We start from the raw sequence: 22,011 nt of genomic DNA, 5'->3' as shown, positions 1-22,011 counted from the left end.
CTATGATGCTGCTTGGCCTGCTGTGTTCATCCAGCTCTGCACCTTGTTGTCTCAGATTCTCCAGCATCTGCAGTTCCTACTATCTCTAATCCCATTTAAATTGGCTGGCTCCTCAAAGTAATCAGCCTGCAGCAATGATTATTCATTGTCAACAGACCATTGTTTTCCAGTTGAGAAGTGCCATTGTCAAGAGCTTCTTTCAGCTCCAGAAAAATTTCTTCAGTCAATCATTGATTTATGATGACATTAACCTCTTTATAAAATTAGTGTGAAGCATACGTTGAACACTGTGCAAATTATCAGAGATAAAAATGTGCCTGCTTGCTGTTCTTTCATTTAAAAGGCAAAGTTAAGCACTTTCCCGAGTCAAAATCCCAAATAAACCAACAGTACGAAGTAATGGAAGTAACGCCTTTATCTCTGTCACTGTTAGATGTATAGTATTACAGGCTACTGCGATTCATTACAAAGGTGGCTAATTGCACAAGAGAAGGAAATCAGGAACAAAAACGAAGTTGCTGGAGAAGCTCAGCAGGTCTGGCAGCATCTGTGAAGGAAAAAACAGTTAACGTTTCGGGTCCAGTGACCCTTCCTTAGAACTGGGAACTTCTCCAGCAACTTTATTTTTGTTCCTGATTTACGGCATCCACAGTTCTGTTGGTTTTTATGAAGGAAATCAGATGCTAGAATGGTCACAATTGAGCAGTGAATAATGGCCATTTGAACTCAACAGAATTAACTCTGTTGGCCTGTTATTTTAGCACACCATAAAATTAGAATGTGATGTTGCCGCATGGCCGCAAATTTATTGACTCCTTAATCGAAGTGATAAAGTCACTTCACATTTACAGGGTAATATTCTGCGACTGAATGTCAGGGATAGATGTCACTACTGGATTTAAAGCTGGCCACCTTTTGAATTACCTTTTGCAAGTAAAGGATCATGCCTTTCAGCACAGCATAAAATGTCTTCCAACCTCTTTTGCCCCTGGGAGCTGCAATGAGAGAAATCAAACATTAGTAAGAATCAGATGGAGGAGGGTAGCTCGACAATCAATACAGATGACATTGCTCTGGCTGTGCATAAACAGGATGTGTTCAAGCAGGTAACAGTCCTTTTGGGAAACAGTCTCAAAACCACCGCAGAGAAAACAGAGTACAGAAAATGGATGATTTGAGAACGACTTAAAGAAGTATTCCAGGAAAAGACATCCACATTGTGAAAGTGTGTATTTATGACTGGAATGCTAACCACTAAAGTAATAAACTACAAAAGCAACTTCATCATCAGAGGTGAATGACAGAAGTGTGAGTGGTCAGTATTTGGCTCCAAGTATTGAGCTGATTTGCAAGTGTACTGCATACATTCACAGTTGAACATTCTCAAAATCCTGAACCAAGAGATTAAATATAATTCTCCAAATTAATCTCTTTCATTCATTTTGCAAAGTCGGGCTCTAATTATTTTTTAACTGGGTGTATTTTTGTATCTGGATTGCCAATTCAAAGGAAAGGAGTTTGCATAGATTAAAGCAATCAAAGCAGAACAAACCTTTGATATTCAACACAAACAAAACTACCTGATGTTAATTTGCACATTCCAAAATGATAGCATCACGTTTGAGGGTTTCATTTTTGGCAAATAGAGATCAGTAAACTAGATAAGTCTGACCTCCAAATGTCCTCGGGGTGTCTCAATGCACTTCACTACCAGCTACGAATCAATGAATGCACAATATCATCAGCTTTCTGTAAAAGCATCTCTAAAACAGCCCATGAGCACGTGCCTTTCTGCTGCTGTAGATTACTATGGCCATGCAATTGTAAAGGCAATCAGAAACTCTCCCAGAGTTCTCCAGGCAAGGGGATCTGTCAACTGACCTCAATACATCCAGAATATCACTGGTTATGCATCCAGATGGCCAAAGATGCATTCAATGAGATAAGATTACCTTCTACCTTTAAAGGTTCTGTGCATAGGTTTTGGGGTTTGAACTGATAATGATAATGCAAATCTATTGACTTATCCAAAACAATTTGTCATTAAAAGGTACAGAATGGATAACAACCAAATGAGATTATCTGTTATTGTAACCAAGCACTGCTTCAGGATACTGATTCAGACGAGGACTATCTAATCTGTGTCAATGTCAAGCATTGCTTGTGTACCAGGCTCAGCAATGAAGCCAGTTCAGAATTTGTGGCAGACGTTTTATATTTTTATTTCAATTCACAGAAGATAAAGTAGCAAATTGAAAAAAACAAAGACAGAACAATTTAGTTGCTGCCCAAAAGCAGAATCAGTGTCGAAACAAGTTTAGAGTGGATGGGAATGGGGAAAGGGATGGGAATGGGGAAAGGGATGGGAATGGGGAAAGGGATGGGAATGGGAGGGAGCACTCTTTGGGAAACCATCCTCTTGATTTATGGGCCAATTGCTTTTCCTGGGTTTCTTTGCTTGTGCGCTCATTTGAAATTTGGAGAGTACAACTGTAAAACAAATAAAACTTGCTTCTCAGGAGGGTGAAATGTATTTCCCAAAGCACAGGTTGCAGTGCTTGATTAGTGTAGCGCTAGTACTCTCTGATAAATTCACGTTAATATCACTATAGCTCAATTTTTGACATATTGTCAAGAAAGCAGCTCACCACCAACTTCTGCAATGCAATTACTGATGGCTCATAAATGCTGGCCCAGCCAGCGACATCTATATCCTATGAATGAACTTTTTAAAGTTATCATACTCATTTCCAAACCAAGACGGGCATTAATACGTAATGGATACAATTTAGATATTGCTGTATGTGATTACATTTCAAGCAGTATGCTTACAATCTTGTAACACAGAATGTCAATTTTACTTTTTGTGGACTTGCACTACTCCCAGGGATAGGTGCTTAAAAATAAAATCCTTTTTCTGCATTCCACTTCACCAGTGCTAGAGAACATCACAAGGTCAATTTGTGGTTCAACAAGGGAACCCTTCGGAATTGTAACCTTTCTGGAAATTGAGGTTTATTCCCATAATAACTTTCCATTTTCATGTTGTATTCCAAAAGGTAACAATGGGCATGGAGAATCTTTAAAATGGAAGCCAAAATACTATTAAGATTTTCTGCTTTAATGGACAATATTAAAGCTATTTAAAAATGACTGGATTATAGAATATAGTGAATAAAATCAGTCATTCATGAAGCACATAACAATTTATTTCTTGTCGATAACAGAAAACTTATTTCAAAAATATTCCAAGCCTAGATGTTCTATGGGGAAAGCACTAAAGTGCTATTCAATGGCACTGACTTAAAGTCCTAAATCTTATTCAAATGGGACTTTTTTTTGAATGCTAGACTGGACCAGGACATCTTGGAGAAGAGGAATAATGGATAAAGCAAGGGTAGGTTGGTGACCAGACGAAATAGGTTTACCAGAGATTATGATGAGAAATTGCTTTATGCAGACAGTTTTGATTATCCTGAATGCACTGCATAGAAAGCTGGTGAAAGCAGATTCAATAAGGATTTGCAAAAGGGAACTGTTTAAGTATTTGAAGTGGAAAACCTTGAAAGGCTATCTCAACAATGTAGATGAATTGGGCATAATTGGTTGCTCCCTGAAAACGATGGTGCAGGTATGATGTGCCAAATGGCCTTTCTCTATGCTGTACAACTCTATGATTCTGCCTGGTGTCACCTTACGGAAATTACCTGCTCATCGGACAACCATACACCATCCCTGAAGGATACTTGAAGTCCACAGGCTGAACAATATTGACCCGATTCTCCCACAACCTTCCACCCAAATCAACCAGCGACAAGAATGCTGAGTTAAACAGGGAGAGAGAAAGGAGAAAAGGGAATATGGGAAATGACCAATTGGCAAAGACTCACTTTTCTTTCCATCCATGTCTGCGTGAATTTTTCGTGAGAGGAAGCCAGTTTTGTACGTTTTAGCATTGGGATCCTGCGGAATGTCGAGAAATGGATTCGTACCAGATCCAATACGATTGTTGGACTTGGATCCAGCATTGTCTGTCTTGTCATTAGCAAGCTCGGAGAGCGATTTTCTCAACTCTTCTTCATTTCTAGGAGAAGTAAAAGGGAGGGGAAAACATTATATGTCGAGAATTATAACACTGGTTCTCCACATGGAATGCAATTCAGACCGACAACTTGAGACAGGGAATGCACAGTGGACTGAGAAGATTCTCCTTGTTCCTGGGCTAAGACAGGACATCTTACGCCTCCATTCTTCAGTGAATTAAATAACACTGCAGTGTGTGCACACTCTGGTCAAGCAGGTTACAAAACTCTCCGCAGATTTTAAAATCACTTGTCAGCTGATCGTAGCCAGGAATTGTAGATACAGCATATATAAAAGTTATTTTCACTGATTGCAAATGAAGCCAAATTTCTGTCACATATAATACCCTACTGGCAGCTAGATGCTGACGTTCCACTTAGCTATTTTAAGGGAAGGAGTTAGGCTGTTTATACCATCAAGACAAAACAAATTACAGTGCACACGGGAATGGGTGCCCCGCTGTTGGCTCTCACCACCTATTTAAGAAATGCTACATGATATTTCCAAAGTAGTCAAACTATTGTCACAAAAATACAAAAATTTGATTTAGAAGCAGGATTAGGTCGTCTAGCCTGCTCTCATCCCTTTTGCCTGTTTATGGAGGATCCAATAAGACACAAGATGTAGGAACAGATGTAGGCCATTCAGCCCATTGAGTCTGCTCCTCCATTCAATAAGATCATGGCTGATCTAGTCATCCATTTCTGTTTACCAATGTTCTGAGGAAGGGTCACCGGACCCGAAACGTTAACTCTGTTTTTTACTTCACAGATGCTGCCAGACCTGCTGAGCTTTTCCAGCAAATTTGTTTTTGGTCATCCATTTCCCTGCCTTTTCTCTATCACCCACTGATTAAAAACCTATCTATCTCAGCCTTGAATATACTTAATTAACCAGCATCTACAGCTCTCTGTGTAAAAGAATTCCACAGATTCACCACCCTCAGAAAGGTGAAATTCTTCCTCCTCTCTATAGTAATCAGGCGACCCCTTATTTTGAGATTATACCCTCTATTCCTACTCTCCTACAAGGGGAAACAACCTTTCCACATCTACCCTGTCAGTGACCCCAACAATAGTCTCAACACCACTCTCCATTTAACCTGACTACTCTCTGACTGCCTTGTTAATCTCTTCCTTAAAAATATATAACAGGCTCACATCATTGCACGTACTCTGCTCCTTTGATTCCTATATTAGATTCTTGGGTACAACAGGCAGATGGACTTTGAGATTCCATCTCCTACAGCTGGCAAACATGCTCAACTCTGTGGGAAATAAAGAACTACTGAGAGTTGTGACTGGTAAACTATTCATACATCAGTGATCTTTCTGCTGGGTTTAAACTACATCTCCTGGTTAAAAATCTGCCTCTGCCTCACTTGGCTAGCATTTGACTTTTATAAATTTCTACGCATACCAGCTGATGACCCGTGATACAGGGAATAATATGTCAGAGGCAGAAACGAACTGCCATTTTCAAGTTTTGCATTCTGTCCATTTGTTTAGATTTCTCAGATGGAGTCCCTTGCCTATATCTATAATGGAAACTTCTTGTGTCAATTGGAGGCCATGAAGGTGCCATACAAATGCAAGTTTATCCTTTTTCTTCTGAATTGCCTCCATTCAGCTGTTGGGACCACTGGAGTGGGAGAAGCCATGCTGTGACAGTGTGACATACTTAAACTCTGCGGATGTAATGAACTTACAAGAAAAGAATTCATCAGAAAGTATCGAGATATATTTATTCTGCTTGACATTGTTTACTGATTAGCACAGCACATTGTGAAATGGTAGATTGAATAATGCTCCAGGGCTAAACAGAACTTGCTGCTGTCTGTACCACATTCCATTCTGCCAGAAGGATTATGAAGCACATCTCAGTTAGATCATGAAATCTTACAGACAGTTTCTGAGTTGATAAAAAGACTTATAAAAACATACAGCTTTTAATATTCTTTTTTCTTGTTTTCGTATTAATGAGCTTCTGGGCATCGTGTAAATGGTTTTATATCTGACCGAAGGATCCAGGAAGCTCAACAAACTTTCAAGCTGAGTAATCATTGAAGCCACTCTCATCATTTTCAATAGCATATTGCCACAAGATGCATTACACAACACACGTTGGCATCCTACCAGGTTCAGGGATTGTGTTAGGAAGCAAGGCAAGTGGTGTCTTTTCTAATTAATTAATGTAAATAATGTTATTAATTTTAAACATTAAAGTGTACATCAAGGGTCAAAAATTTAAGAAATTTGCATCTACACAGGGCAAACCCAGGCCAAGGGAATGGTCTAAAAAGATGGAAGCCCATGACAGCACGTGGCATCTTGAGAGAATGTGAAGGAAACATTTCTGTGATTGGTTCCAGGAATGAGGGATTTTGGTTATGTTAATAGGTATTCGAGGCGCTGCTCTCTTTGCAGAAGACAGAGATGAAATTTGATGAAGGTGTTCAAAATCATGAGCGATCTAAGCAGAGTACTTAGTGAGAAATTGTTCCCATTGGCAGAACGGTCAAGGACTAGAGAATGTAAGAGAAGGCTATGGGCTTAGTGGTATTATGCTAGTCCGTAAATCCAGAGACCCAGGCAATGTTCTGGGGACCTGGGTTCGAATCCTGCCAGAGCAAATTTGAATTTAATAAAAATCTAGTTTTTAATAAAATTCTAATTAGAGTCACAGAGCTGAGTGGCACAGAAACAGATCCTTCGTCCAACTCATCCATGCCAACCAGCTATCCGAAATTAATCTAGTCCCATTTGCCAGCAATTGACCCATATCCCTCTAAATCCTTCCTATTCATGTACCCATCCAGATGACTTTTTAAATGTTGTAATTGTACCAGCCTCCACCACTTCCTCTGGCAGCTCGTTCCACATACGCACCAACCTCTGTGTGAAAAAGTTGCACTTAGGTCCCTTTTAAATCTTTCTCCTCTCACCCTAAATCTACCCCGACTAGTTTTGGACTCCCCCCAACCTGGGGTAAAGATCTCGGTAAAATAAATAAAACTAATTTAAAAAATAAGGACCTAATGATGACCAGGAAACAATTGCTGATTGTCAGGAAAATTCCATCTGTTTCACTAATGTTCCTTTTGGGAAGGGTGCTGTCTTTACCTGGTTTGGCCTACATGTGACTCCAGGCCCACAGCAATGTGGCTGACTCTTAACTGCCCTCTGGATAATTAGGAAGGGACAATAAATGCTAGCCTAGCCAGTGATGCTCCCATCCTGAATGAATAAAAAACACCTCAGATTTAAGGTGAGACTGTATTTTCTTTTCTCACCAAAGTGTGAGTGTACTTTGCTTGGGAACATGCTTTTGCTGCGTAACTACAGAGGGTTACTGTGGGCATACATTAGAAGGACCAGTTTTTACTGCTGGGGCGTGGTAATAACTGGCAAGGCTAGCATTTATGGCCAATCCCAGTTGCCCTGTCAGATAGAACAGAGTGGTTTGCCGGTCTACTTTGGAGGGCAGGTATAAGATTGGTGTAGGTTTTGGAGCCACATTTAGCCTGGACTAAGGAAGGACAACGGGTCCCTAATGTACAGTGGCAAACCAATGGTCAACAGACATCCTCTTTTACTGTTTTTTTACTTTTACTGTCTTCATTTCCAGTTTCCTGAACTAGAAATACACTCAGATTTGAAGGTTAATAAAGTAATACAAAAAGTGCAGAATTCCATGTTCCATCAACAAGAGTGTAGGAAAGTCCAAAAGCAGCCTACTCCATTCGAGCTCTGCCCAAAGACAGATCATCATAGAATCCCTACAGTATGGATGCACTCCGAGGAGCATTCCAGTCAAATCCACCAGCCCCACCCTGTCCCTGTAACCCTGCATTCCCCATGGCTAACCCACTCAGCCTGCACATCCTTGGGCACTACAGGGCAATTTAGCATGGCAAATCCACCTAACCTGCATATCTTTGGACTTTGGGAGGAAACCCACAGACACGGGGAGAATGTGCAAACTCCACACAGACATAGTCTCAGAATAAAGGGGTGCCAATTTAAGACTGAAATGAGGAGCAATTTCTTCTCAGACCACTGCGAGTCTTTGGAACTCCTTGCCATAGAGAGCTGTGGTGACAGAGTCCTTGTGTATATTTAAGGCTGAAATAAATAGATTCCATATCAATCGGGGAATCAAGGTTTATGGGGAAAGGGTGGGAAAATGGAGGTGAGGAATGTCAGATCAGCCATGATCCTATTGAATGCAAAGCAGGCTCGAGGGGCTGAATATCCTACTCCTCTTCCTATTTCTTGTGGTCTAAAGAAGGGGCTATTGCTACAAACGGCTTCGGCATTAACAGTTAATGGTGAAGCTTATTCAATGTAATAAATGAAAGCATTCAGCATCATATAACATAAATGATTTGAAGATGAAGATTTGAAATATGAAGTTAATAAACTTTGAATATAGAGTAAGACTTGAAAAATTGCCAGCTCTGTGGTAATAAACAGTGTATTTTAGACAGGCAATAGCAAGTGACATGGGGAAGAGAAGATGGCTCCATTTACATCATCGTGTGAAAACAGAATTGTGTGAATTTTCTCTGATCAGGTTATCCCACTGTCACAACTGCATTCTTTACAAGGTACATAAACCCCAAATTATAATCCTATCGTCTCTAAGAATCACATTTTCAAGGTTCAAATCTGCACATCTGTCAATGTGGCTTAAAGGAAAGTGCATACTACAGGCATATATTCACCATCATCAGCCTGTGTTTAAATTGATTGATTCCCCTGCAAGTCACACATCATAGCTGGTAAATCCAATGCACAGTCTGCAAACTCTGCCTTTGTAGGACAAGTGGTGTTCGAGGAGTTGGGTAGTTAAGTTGTTGGTTTGGGTGTACATGAAGTACTTGGACCACCATGGTTCAAGAAGACGAACATCACCACCTTTTCAAGGGTTAGGCTGGACAATAAAAGATGACTTTACTAATCAACATCCCCCAAATATGTCTTAAAGAATCAGTAACTAAACACTTGGCTGTTTCTAGCATACACGAGATGTTTCCCAAATGAGCTGGAAAAGTGGGCTTTAAATGGAGTGAAAACTGGAAGTCCTTTGCTTCTGATTAGTGCCAGTCAACCTTACCAAACTTTTATTAGCTTTTCTAATCAATGAGGAGACATAAGAAGGGGGCCCATCTGAGGTACCGGTTATCAAATCGATGTCTCAAAAATAACTCAGGTAGCTGCTAGACATAAACAATATGCAAACATTTAGGATAGTGCAGAATAATTTTCACATCTCCCACTGCGCACTCGACCAACTACTGCTGCATCAACTGACAATCAATTTGAAAATTTAAAATAAATGTTTTCACTTACTTGGCTGGGCCCTACTCATCTAGCCCAGAGCCACTGTACACAACGTGGTACGAAACTGAGATTTACATGAAGGGACCATGACTGAATAACTCCATGGACCACAATTTAGCTCTTGTTTGTTTCTCAATCCAGTGAATGAGTCACATGGCATCAAACATATTGTGCCCATTGGTTAGATGGTCACACTATTAGCAGCAGAGTGGTGACTACAGCACCTATGTGTGTGTGCGTGTGTGTGTATACACATGAATATAACTGTGGGCATTAGTATGTGTGTTAATTCATGATGCTATTAATCCTCATACCTCATTTCCCAGTACTAGATGGGATGGCAGCCTCATCGTAGCTGTAGATAGTTGGTTTGACCACTGGCAACTGATTTCAATAGAATGTGGATTGACTGGGTTCTTAATGGTTGGTGATCTGCCCCCTTACATAATTGCCCAGACTCTAGGTGAAAGGCCAGTGTGTCAACCTTTCACAACCACGATGTCAATGTGTTAGCCCACAAATAACCTGAGATGATAGGTTTACACAGTGACCTGTGACACCAGGGTCTGCAACCTGTGGTTCCATAGCTACATGCAACTCCATAATATCTCATAAGTGGCTCCTGACCTTGAGCACTGAACACACTTAAGCAAATTGAGTGGCTGGTTTCACTTAATTAACATTACACAGTACTAGTTTTACAAAAAGAAGACTGTTAACAAAGTGATAGTTTAAAATCTTTAAAATATTGTAGAAATGTGTCTCTATTTTGCTTCTCATTAACTACTGGCACTCGGGTAGCAGCATTGCGGCTCTTCAGATATTATGCATTTGACTAAATTCATAAAAAAAGTCTCTTCTTGCTATTGATGTTGCTGCAGTCCTTGAGGTGAAAGATCACACCCCAAAGTTGTGGGGTGAAAGGTCAATGATGAACTTCACATTCAAGTAGCCTCATCCTAAACACACTGTCCATGTTAGTTTGCTTTCTTCATTCGTATGCCTGTCTCTCATTGTTTTAATGTCGCGCATAATGCATTCCTTCCTTTTTTATTTCACCAGTAAAAATAACTCATGCGAAACGCAGCTTAAAATCTCATTCAAGATGGGTTAAGTCTACGTGTGTTACATTCACTCCCTGCCATTTATTCCAATACAATATTTATTTTAAAGGAATACTATAGCTGTAATTGCTGAAGAAAGAGGTTTCTCTTGCTATGCATACTGATGATTTAGACATGAACAAGCAATATTCGGTCTTCCAAGCCTCCACAATTAAAATTAACGATATAATATGAAAGATGATTATATTTTGAACAATATTTTCTTTCCATTTGCTCATGTGATCTAATTGGCAAGGCCATCAGTTAATGTCCATCCTTTTCACACTTGAGAAGGTGACCATGAACTGCATTCCCTGCAGCGAAGGTATTCTAACACTGCTGGTCATGTAGGAGGCCAAAGCTTTTAATCTAGAGATGGTGAAGGAACTGGGGTTTTTAACAGGCAAACTGATATATTTTCAAGTATGAATGGAATGCGATCTGGAAGGGAACTTGGAGGTGGTGGCTCCAATGTATCTGTTGTCCTTGCCTTCACAGGTGGTGCAGGTTGAATGATCCTGTCAATGGAGTCTTGGCTTGATGGTGCAGGGGAACTTTTCTATATGTTACACATTGCTGCCAGAGCAACTGCTTGTATAAAACTGGTGATTGGAGGGTTAATCAAATGGGTTGCCTCCTTTTAGATGGTGTTGAGTTTCTTCAGTTTTTTGGTGCTACACACTCAACTTCGAAAGTGGAAAGCGTTCCAGCCCACTCCTAACTTGTGCTTTAAAAGGTTTACCCCAGCTACATTTGGGAGTGACATAGTAGTTGAGTGGTTAGCACCGCTGCCTCACAGCGTCAGGGACCCGTGTTTGATTCCAGCCTTGGGTGACTGTCTGTGTGGAGTTTGCACGTTCTTCCAGCAGCTGTGTGGGTTTCCTCTGGGTGCTCCAGTTTCCTCCCACAGTTCAAAGGTGTGTAGCTTAGGTGTGTTAGCCATGGGGAATGCAGGGTTACAAGGATAGGGTAGCGGGGGTGGATAGGGGTGGGATGCTCTTCAGTGAGTCAGTGTGGACTCAAACAGGCGAATGGCCTGCTTCCCTACTGTAGGGTTTCTATGATTCTACAAGAGTCAGGAAGTTAATTATTCACTCCAGAAAACCCAACTTCTGGCATGATCTTGTAGCCTCACTCTGGGACTGTTCCAGTTATGTTTGTGGTCAATAATGATCCCCTGAATGATAGTGAAGAAGGATCTGGGAACGATGAGGCTTTTGAATATCAAGGTGAGCTGGTTAGACCTACTTCTGTTCTTCTACCAACTATGGGTGCATTCTCTAATCTGGAATCCTTTGCCACAAGGTTAATATTAATCTGGTATATTTTACCAACTCTTCCGTCTGCTCTGCACAGATGTCATTGAGCCAAAGCGAATGTTGAATAGTAATCCAGGTGAACAATGCAATACAGTTCAAGACAACTGGAGTCAGAGCTAATTAAATATTTCAAGACAGTCTCAACAGAGAGTTAATTGACTAACATCAGCACTCAACCTCAGTTCAGCACCAAAACGAAAACTTCAAAACAAATTTCCTTACCAGGATGCTACTTGCTTACATGTGTGTGCACTTTCTGACAACTCTTCCTGTTGCCATACCTAATATGGCAACTCCCTAGGTAAACTTGTCACACTGTAACTCAGCCAACCTATTGTCATGATTTTATGGTGTCACCTGTGGCAAGAGGATGCGATTAGGTTGTGATAAGCTTAGAGAGGCAGTTCCATTCTGCGGGTGGATGCAGGAATCTACAATGCAACTATATATAGTTGATGTTATAACATTGTGTGACTTAGGTCTATTGCATCCTGATCTACTGTGGTGTTCAACTCATTTTATCTATGGTCTGTCTCATCTCCATCATGTGTTCTAATATTAGGAAAGATTGTGTTTAACATTTTATGATTCTCATATTGCAGAGGATGTGAAATATTACTGATGAGTCCTCAATGACCTGGCGAATTAACTTTGTGAAAAAATATTCAGTGCTGCAGAAATTCTCAGTTGCCCCATTGTTTCCTGCGAAGTATCCACTCTGGCATAATGCACACTCTGCCTGGTATGGCTTCGTCTTTTAATCACTGGGAAGCAATCACCCAGTGGTATTATCGCTAACCTTTTAATCCAGACCCAAGTAATGTTCTGGGGGCAAAAACAGAAATTGCTGGAAAAGCACAGCAGGTCTGGCAGCATCTGTGAAGAGAAATCAGATTTAATGTTTCGGGTCCTGTAACCCTTCCTCAGAACAGTTCTGAGGAAGGGTCACAGGACCCGAAACATCAACTCTGATTTCTCTTCACAGATGCTGCCAGACCCTGCTGTGCTTTTCCGGCAATTTCGTTTTTGTTTCTGATTTACACCATCCACGGTTTTTTTTGGTTTTTATTTAGTAATGTGCTGGGGGCCCGGGTTCAAATCCTGGTAGTGGAATTTGAATTCAATAAAATTCTTGAATTAAGAATCTTATGATGATCATAAAATCAAATGTCAATTGTCAGGAGAAGAATCATCTGGTTCACTAATGTCCTTCAGGGAAGGAAACGGCCATCCTTACCCAATCTGGTCTACATGTGACTCCAGACCCAAAGGCTCTTAATTGCCCTCTAAGAAATTAGGGATGGGCAATAAATGCTGGCCTAGCCAGGGACATTCTGTGAATGAGAAAAAAAAATTCCAGCTTCCTCCTTCCCTCTGTCTCCCAGGACAGACTGACAAATAGTTTCAGAGACACACAAAGGAGCAAGTGGAAGTGGATGCAAACAAGCAAGAGACATCAAGTCAACGCTAAAGGAACCACTGATTTAAAGACTGGTTGGAAAAGAGACAAGCTACAAGAGACACAAGTTTTATTTTGTCTCCGAATAATATCACAAACCTGAATCACGAGAACATTTTTGTTGTCCTTTTGATTTATGAGGCTTATTCATTAAGCAATGTAGTTTCTAATACAGTCTCATGTCAAAAGCATATACAGTGAACCTGAAGTGCTTTAATAGAATGAACGTTCATAACATGAACGAAGAAAGGGCTTCTCTTCCCGCTTAGTGCAACTTACATCATCCCAGTTTCTTCCCCACTGCGGGTGTACCTCAGTTCAGAGCAAAGGGGAATGAGCTTTACTGTACAACAACAAAAAAATGCCCTTTTAAAAGCGAGTGAGGGGAATTAACACCAATTACATGAGGAAAAGGGTCAGAAGAATTAATGTGTTTGACTCTTAACAGTTCTCAGGGCAATTAGGTCCCAGAAATAAATGCTGTCTTAGCCAGCAGTGTCCACATCCCAAGAATGATTTTAGAAAACAAAATCGAGAGGAACAGCAAATAATAATGAACTTAATATTTTTTAATATAAACTATCTCCCGCCGGTACAAACAGTTGCACTGCAGCTGCGCTATTTATAAAACAATCTTGTGAAAACTGCCTACCGAGCAACTTCACCAACAGTACAACCTCCTGTGGTTTGGAGTGGGGCTCAGAATCAAAAGCGAAGGGACTTTGTGAACAACAAAAGTATATTCTAAAATGTGTGTTTTTGAAAAGTAGCAACGCTGGATCTAATGCCCACCTCTCATTGTTCCAAGTGTATGAGGATTCAACTGTCCAACAATGAATTCACAGGTGAAAGGTTCCCTTCACTGAAGAAACAGGTTAGGTTTGAACAACAATACAGCTGCTTTCACCACTCCTTTATCTGAAAGCAGATGAACAATGACTTATTACGGGACAGACAGTGACGTAGTGGTATCACTGGTCTAGTAATCTGGAGACTCAGCCAAATGCTCTGGGGATAGGGGTTGCCCAATTCCACCACGACAGCTAGTAGAATTAAAATTTAAACTATGGAATGGAATTCAAATAGAATTTAAACTCTGGAATAGAAATCTATCATTAATCTTCGCCATGACAACTATCATTAATTTCTGGAAAAATTCATTTAGTTCACAAACAACCTTGAGAAAGAAATTTGCCCTCCTTACCTAGTCAGACCTACATGTGACTCCAGACCCACAGCAATACAGTTGACTCTTTAATGTCCTATGAACTGGGCCTTAGTTGTGAACTCAAAATCTCGATATGAGGTTTTTTTATGGGATGTGGGCATTACTGGCTCAGCTAGCATTTATTCCCCATCCATCAGAAAAATGTTAGGAGTATTATGCTAGACTTCTCCTGGCTCAGCTCATACCCTAGAATGCAAAACAGATGGAAGTTATTGTGTATAAAATTAAGAATACTGTAAAGTGGGAGCACCGATTTTGCTGAACTTCACTGATGTTTGGAGGCCCATGTTCAGTGATTGCACCTTGCTTTTAAGGAAGAAAGGCTCATTGTCAAGAAATCCGATATGTCACAACGAAAAAAAGCAGCTATTTACATGAACAGCCAATAGATTTCACAATGTTTCAGCTGCTGATTGTCCTAACATTTTGCCTGAGAACAAACCTGCCTCCATATCTGGTCTTGTGATCAGTTATCCAAATACAACAAGGCTCCATTTGGAGTACTATTAGCTTCAGCACCCTGGATTAAGAAACAGCAAGTTTCTCCTCAGACTTGAGGAAACACACGGGAAGGAAGCAGAGTTAATGTTTCAAGTCCAATGGCTCTTCATCAGAGCTGGCGAAGTTCTGATGGACAGTGACCAGCCTCAAAACGTTAACTCTGCTTTCTCTCCACAGATGCCGCCAGACCTGCCGAGTTTCTCCAGCAATTTCTGTTTTCATTTCAGATCTCCAACATCCGCAGTTCTTTATTTTACATTCACGAAGCTAAGCCTGTCAGGTGAGGACCAGTATCAGCCTTGATCCCATCACCCTCACCCCAATGACTGCAGACTGACCAGCTGCATTCACCGTTACCCGATAGTTCTCTCAATCCTCAACATATAATGGGGCAAAACAGATGCGAGTTCGCATAACAGCTTATGTGGTATTTTGCAGGCCAGTGGAAGAGCAGTTACTTGGCTTGAACAAGACCCCATAGAAACTCGGAGTTGGGTGTTGTGAAGGTGCAACACAAGCTAGGAGGACCTTTGTATGGATAACTGGAACTATACATAATTCCTACCTACTACTTTAAGTGGATTGCCCTTCCCAAAGGCGAAGTCCCCCAAACATTTACCTAAGATGGAACTAGGCTCAATGTTTTGAATCAGGCAGATATGAAAAAGCTCACAACACAACTAATGCCAGAGTGATTAATGGAACAGGTGGAGATCGGACCTCTACATTAACTGCACTGCATCAGTGGGATCTGTTAGTCTGCCTTAAAATAGAAGATGGTTACAGTTGCCACTCTGAATATCAGTTCAACCTGAAACACCTAATTAGTGTGCCTCTGCCTCCTCCAACAGCAAGCAGCACTGTAACATGTCAGAGATGGCAAGAGCTGACCTCTGGCTTCAATGCCTGAACTCTCAAGATGGCACTGATTACAAGCAGGTATACAAGGTTGGCTTTGTAGCAGTTGATTCACCAACGCTGGAGGGAAAATCAAGTACCCACTAGCCTGATGGGGAGACCACAAAATGACTGGAGCATTTCCAGTAGTGAAAAGAAAGGGACTTCATTTACATAGCAGTTTTCACTTTCGATATTTCATAACACTTCGCAGTCGACACCTTTTGGTGTTGAAGTATAATCACTTAAATATGTAAACAACTTTCACACATCAAAACAACAAATAAATGAAGGATAGCTTAATTGGTTTTGGCAATATTAGTTAAGAAATGAGTTTGTGTCAGAACTGGAAGAACTCCTCGATGTTCTAATGATGCCAGGGGATCCTACCTGATGAAGACATGGGTTAACATCTTAACCAAACAATGGTACTATTCCCTCAGTGCTGAACTCCAATGTCAGTCAAGACTACATGCTCAAATTCTTGGAGTGGCTTTGAACTCACAACATCCCAACTGGGGACTGCTAAAGGGCTAACAACTAAGCCAGGGGTGACATGTTGCAATTGTTTGATCTTTGTTTTCTTTTTTAAATATTGAGAATCAAAATGAAATTTGAATTTCCAATAAGCTGAAGTGTACCCAAAGCTACTTCAACAATTAATCCCTCATGTCCAGTTCCACATCATCTATCCCAGTTCACAGAGACACTTCATTCTCCCCACTGCCAATTCCCAGAGACGAAAGTTGTTATTTCACATAAACTGCCTACATATGCGCAGATTGGCACACAGATGGCACACAGTATGTGCAAATTTGAAAGGGATCCGGCTAAGAATCTGATTACAGAAGCTTTGTGAAATCAGGCTGAAACCTTGGATGGATTTCCCAGGTGAACAACTGGATTTATTTTTAAAAATCAATGAAAATCAATAAGTTGCTGAATTTCTGAGGTGACTGCCCATAGTCGGATGGAAATATTTAAATAAATTCTTCCATCAGTTAGGAAAAAAAGCATCTCACATCCAGCGAAAATACCATAGCTCCCCAAATCATGATGCCTGAAGACAAAGAACAAAAATTCACTGGATAAGGTTTGCTTAATTGCTATGGAGATTTCCATAGCAACAGGATAGTGAGTGATCTGTGCAATGGATTAGATGCTGTAAATTTAACATTAGTTGGGGACTGAACATGTAAATACACCAATTACATTCAGGTATCAGAGTAACTAATGCATACTGTACACACATAATCCACACACCTTAGGGAAAGTCCCTGTGTTAGTTACAATTGCAAAACAATAACTATGTTAGGGATAAGAAGTTAATGGAATGGTGGAAGGGGTTAAAGGAGTAATATACAGATAGGGGTGAGATAGTGGGGTGGCCCAGGGCTCAGAGTTTGTAATTTACATCAGTAATTTGGATTCCACAACACAATAAAATTGGTGAAATCTCCAGATGACACCATACTAGGAACGGACTGGAATCCGAATCAGGCAGCTGATGAACTTGAGCAAGCAAAACAAAACCAGTTTGAATGGCAGATGGAGTTTAATGCTGACTAATGTGATGTGATGTTACAGGCAATGAAAAGTAGGCAATATGGCTCCTTTATAAATGGTGCTGTGTCATGAGGGAGGGCAAGGGAATACCCCAGGCATCTATAGCACCAGCATCAAACCCACTCCTCAGTCTAAGACACGTGAACCATCTCGTTGCCAACTCACACGATCAAGAAATGGATCAGCCACTCGAGACAGAGTTCAACTTAACTAGACCCAGCCCAAGGCTCATTTCTGAAACCACAGAGTTGAATAAAAATTGACACCAAATTTGATGACAAGTGGAATGGCAAACCTGCAGATACAGACAAATTCGACAGTCACATGGCAATTACACCTTTGGACAATGTTCAGAGTGAGTTGTAATCAGATTTGGGGAAAATTCGATTAAGAGTTTTCAGATTGTTAAACTGCAGCGCACACACACTGGAAATGTACTTGCTGGAAAACAAATGCAGAACCTGGTGACTTGCATCAGATTTGGGTGAGATTCAATAAAGCCATTAAGCACTGACAAATGTGCGTTTTCACTGTGCAGATGTCTAAGTTTCGAACCTATTAAAGATTAATAAGTAGTTTAGTGATCAAGGATAGCGTATTAACGATGCATAATTTTTACCATCATGTCAGATGTCATCAAGCATCTGAACAAAGAAATGGATTACACAGCCTTGGGAAAGCAAAGCATTCTAAACTAACACGGACAACTGGGTTCATGCATCAGGGCTCCAACCTTTGTCCATTTTGGAACAGTTGCAAAAAAAAAAAAATTTATGCAACTACTCAGTATATCTTTCCAAACAGTCCAAAGAGATTCACTAATTACTTCAAGATGCTGATGCTTTTTAGGGCTGGCATGGTGACACAGTGGTCAGCACTGCTGCCTCACAGCGCCAGTGGCCAAGGTTCAATTCTGGCCTTGGGTGACTGTGTGAAGTTTGCATGTTCGCCATGTGTCTACACGGGGTTCCTCTGGGAGTTTCGGTTTCCTCCCGCAGTCCAAAGATGTGTGGGTTAGATGGGTTGGCCGTGTTAAATTGTCTGCAGTTTCCAGGGATGTGCAGGCTAAGTGGGTTAGCCATAGGAAAGGCAGGGTTACAGGGATCCGGCAGGATACTGAATCCAGGTGGGATGCTCTTCGGAGGGTCGATGGACTTGATGGGCCGAATGGCCTCTTTCCTCACTGTCGGGATTCTATGATAGACGTTACCCAATATATGTTCAACTATTAGATTGGGAACTTAACCTGCAACTTTCTGACTCAAGATGCCTTTCTCTCAGATTCAGGCCACACCAGTGCCATCCAGCAGAAACTGGGTGTTCCCAGTTGTTGGTTATCCTAAGTCCATCTGAATTACTTCAAGCCTGTGCGAGATCTGAACAAAACCTTGCAAACAATAACAACACAGTATGTAAACTGGACTCTAAGGATGTACTGGCCCTGGAGCGGGTCGAGAGGAGGTTCATGAGAATGACCCCAGAATGAAAGGTGTCACACATGAGGAATGTTTGAGGACTCTGAGTCTATACTTGATGGAGTTTAGGAGGAGGAGGTGGGGATCTAATTGAAACCTACAGAATACTGAAAGGCCTGGATAAAGTGGACATTGGGAAGATGTTTCCATTAGCAGGAGAGAATAGGACCCAAGGACACAGCCCCAGAGTAAAGGGAAGACCCCTCAGAACAATGATGAGGAGAAACGTAGTCAGCCAGAAAGTGGTGAATCATTGGAATTCACTGCCACAGAAGGCTGTCGAGGCCAGGTAATTGAATATATTTAATACAGAAATAGACTGGTTCTGGTTTGTTTAGGTGATCAAAGGTTACGGGGAGGAAGCAGGAGAATGGGGTTGAGAAACTTATCAGCCATGATTGACTGACGGAGCAGACTCGATGGGCCGAATGGTTTAATTTCTGCTCCTATGTCTTATGGTCTTATGGACTCCATGTCAGAAAAGGAGAGCGGTGAGACAGAAAGCCAGGTAACTAAGATGGACTTTGAGGAGAAAGAGGGGAGGTTGAGGGTGGGTACTAATGGTGGGGTAAAGATGTGAAGAAATGTGAACTTAGCTTGGGCAAACTTGGAGTTTCGATGCATAGGTGGCAAGCTGCGCGCGTTCTTCACGAGGATTTCCCCACTGTAGCTTCAAAAATTGGGAAGGTTCAGCCTTTCTAATGGTTTTGCGCTGCATTGCCTGAGACACCAGCAAAAGGTGAGCCCAATCAGTTGGGTGGAGGTAGTCAAAGCAGAAAGTTGCTACCTTGATTGTCAGTCTGGTGTTTGAATGTAGGGGAATGAAGCTCGAAGCAGCAGAGATGCTGCTGTTGTTAGATATCTCCAGGCAGTCAAGGCTCAGGGGAAGCCCTGAAGCTGGCTCTGCATCCAAGGAACATGTCTCCATACAGCTAAGGTGTTGTGGTTGACTATCTGCAGCTTGGGGTTGATTGGAGAGTTTTCAAACTTCATTCACGGGCTGAGGACGTCACTGGCTAGGCAGCATTTATTGCCCATCTCTAATTGTCCAGAGGGCAGTTAAGAATCAACCACATTGCAATGGGTCTGGAGTCACACGTAGGCCAGAGCAGGTAAGGATGGCAGTTTCCTTCCCTAAAGGACATTATGGGACAGATGGATTTTTCCTGACAATCAAAAGTGGACTGATGGTCATCATTAGACTCCAGATTTATTTTTATTGAATTCAAATTCCACCATCTGCTGTGGCAGGATTCGAACCCAGGTCCCCAGAACATTCCTGGGTCTCTAGATTAACAGTCCAGCAATAATACACTGGGCCGTTGCCTCCTCTGGAGGAAAGGAGGCCCATAGGTTAGGGGCAACAGAGGAGGATTGGAGGTCAGAGAAATTCAGGGGCAGTGGCAGTTTGGTGAAGCTAACTGTCTTGTACAGTGCTATTACTGAACACTTACAAACAGTCTCAGAAATCTTGGGGAGCCTGGTCTCACAAGAAGAGATTGGATTACTGGGATATCAGCAGTCATTGAGACAATAGAAGTTAGATTGGATTTTGAAGCAAATCCGAGACTAGACCATCAACAGTGAAGATTTGATATTCCTCATGAAGCTGACAAATTTTGATGAGATTTGGTGATCCACAGTATCACCTACTCCAGGTGGGTTACTGAGAAATCTGTGGGATCTGTCTTGCCCACACTGCCACATGACATGCACTGAAGCATGTACAACCATTGTCTGTTAACCTATATTTACCTCATGTTAATTCTGGATGTTAGAACATAAATTATATAGTAGATTTTTTACTTTTCTAACGTGCAGAGTGAAGTTTATTTTGTTGTTCAAAACCATGGAATCATAAGGTTTTATTTTCTTAGTAAGTACCTGAAATTTCAAACTTTGTCTGCTTTAACTTAAACAGGTATTGGTCCCTAACCAGTTGGTCATCTGAATTTGGCACTTTTCACTGGGATCACAATAAAAGAGATAGAAGGTGATGTAGTGAAAATGCACTGGGCTAGCAATCCAGAGTCACAGTTTAATGCTCTGTGGACAGAGATTCAAATCCCACCATGTCATCAGGTGTGATTTAGTTAATTGAATTTATTAATTAAAATCTGGAGTTGAAGGCTAGTCTTGGGTAATGGTGATTGTGAAACCGATCAATCATTGTAAAAACCCCATCTGGTTCACTAATGCCTTTTAGAAAGGAAATCAGCCAAGGTCTATATGTGACTCCAGACCTGCAGCAATATGGTTGACTCTTAATTATGCTCTGAAACAGCCCAACAAGCCACGCACTTCAAGGGCAATTAAGGATGGGCAACAAATGCTGACCTTTTTGGCGATGTTTACACCTCACGAAAATTTTTCTGTTGTTTTACAAACAGGAATCGAGGGTGAGACTTATTTTTGGTCAGCTCATGTGTAGCAGAGTTTGGTATAAGTTGGGTGGAAGGTGAAGGATGGACAGGGTCAGTCCTGGCAGCATGGAGTACTCAGTTATGTAGGTAGTAAAAGGCATGTAGGCAAAGTATAAGAGTGGCAAAGTATAAGGGTGACTTTGAAGTGGAAGCAATTAACCTTGGTAATGAATATGATAAAACAGTTCGAGTCTAGTATGATTTCCCCTTCAGTTCTGAAAAAGTGATATTGGACTTGAACCACTGTTTTATCTCTCCACAGATGCTGCCAGACCTGCTGAGTTTCTCCAGCATTCTCTGCATTTGTCTCAGATTTCCAGCATCCACTGTATTTTGCTGTTATTATAGAATAAAACATCTGTGTTCGCAACTTCCTCCAGCACACCGGAAACAATTTAACTCCTGAATCAGTAAGTGGTTATCTCAAGCTCAAGTTCAGTGAAGTGCCGAGGGTATTAACTACATCTGGTCGTTCTGTTGTTACATTCACTGAGATCCCATCCAGAAAGCCTGAAGTCATTGTTTTCACAGCCCTAGCACAATCTCTGCTCCATCGCCACCAAATCCATCTTTGGCAACTGTCTTAGGCCAAGACAAACTGCTCATAACCTT

General features: G+C 41.2%; 1 protein-coding gene across 1 annotated transcript in view; it reads right to left on the bottom strand.

Moving 5' to 3' along the window:
• Window positions 1-22,011, bottom strand: part of LOC109923726 (PH and SEC7 domain-containing protein 3-like) — a 595,836-nt gene that overhangs the window by 29,419 nt on the left and 544,406 nt on the right. Inside the window, exons 12-13 of the mRNA XM_048610871.1 lie at window positions 3,891-4,084; window positions 925-995 (exon numbers count right to left, since the gene is read on the bottom strand). Coding sequence (XP_048466828.1) covers window positions 925-995; window positions 3,891-4,084 — 265 coding nt within the window. The remainder of the gene's footprint in view (window positions 1-924; window positions 996-3,890; window positions 4,085-22,011) is intronic.

The sequence above is a fragment of the Rhincodon typus genome, chromosome 1 (genome assembly GCF_021869965.1).
Source record: "Rhincodon typus isolate 14 chromosome 1, sRhiTyp1.1, whole genome shotgun sequence".
In the NCBI taxonomy this organism is placed as follows: Eukaryota; Metazoa; Chordata; class Chondrichthyes; order Orectolobiformes; family Rhincodontidae; genus Rhincodon; species Rhincodon typus.
This window is presented reverse-complemented; position numbering and strand designations above follow the sequence as displayed.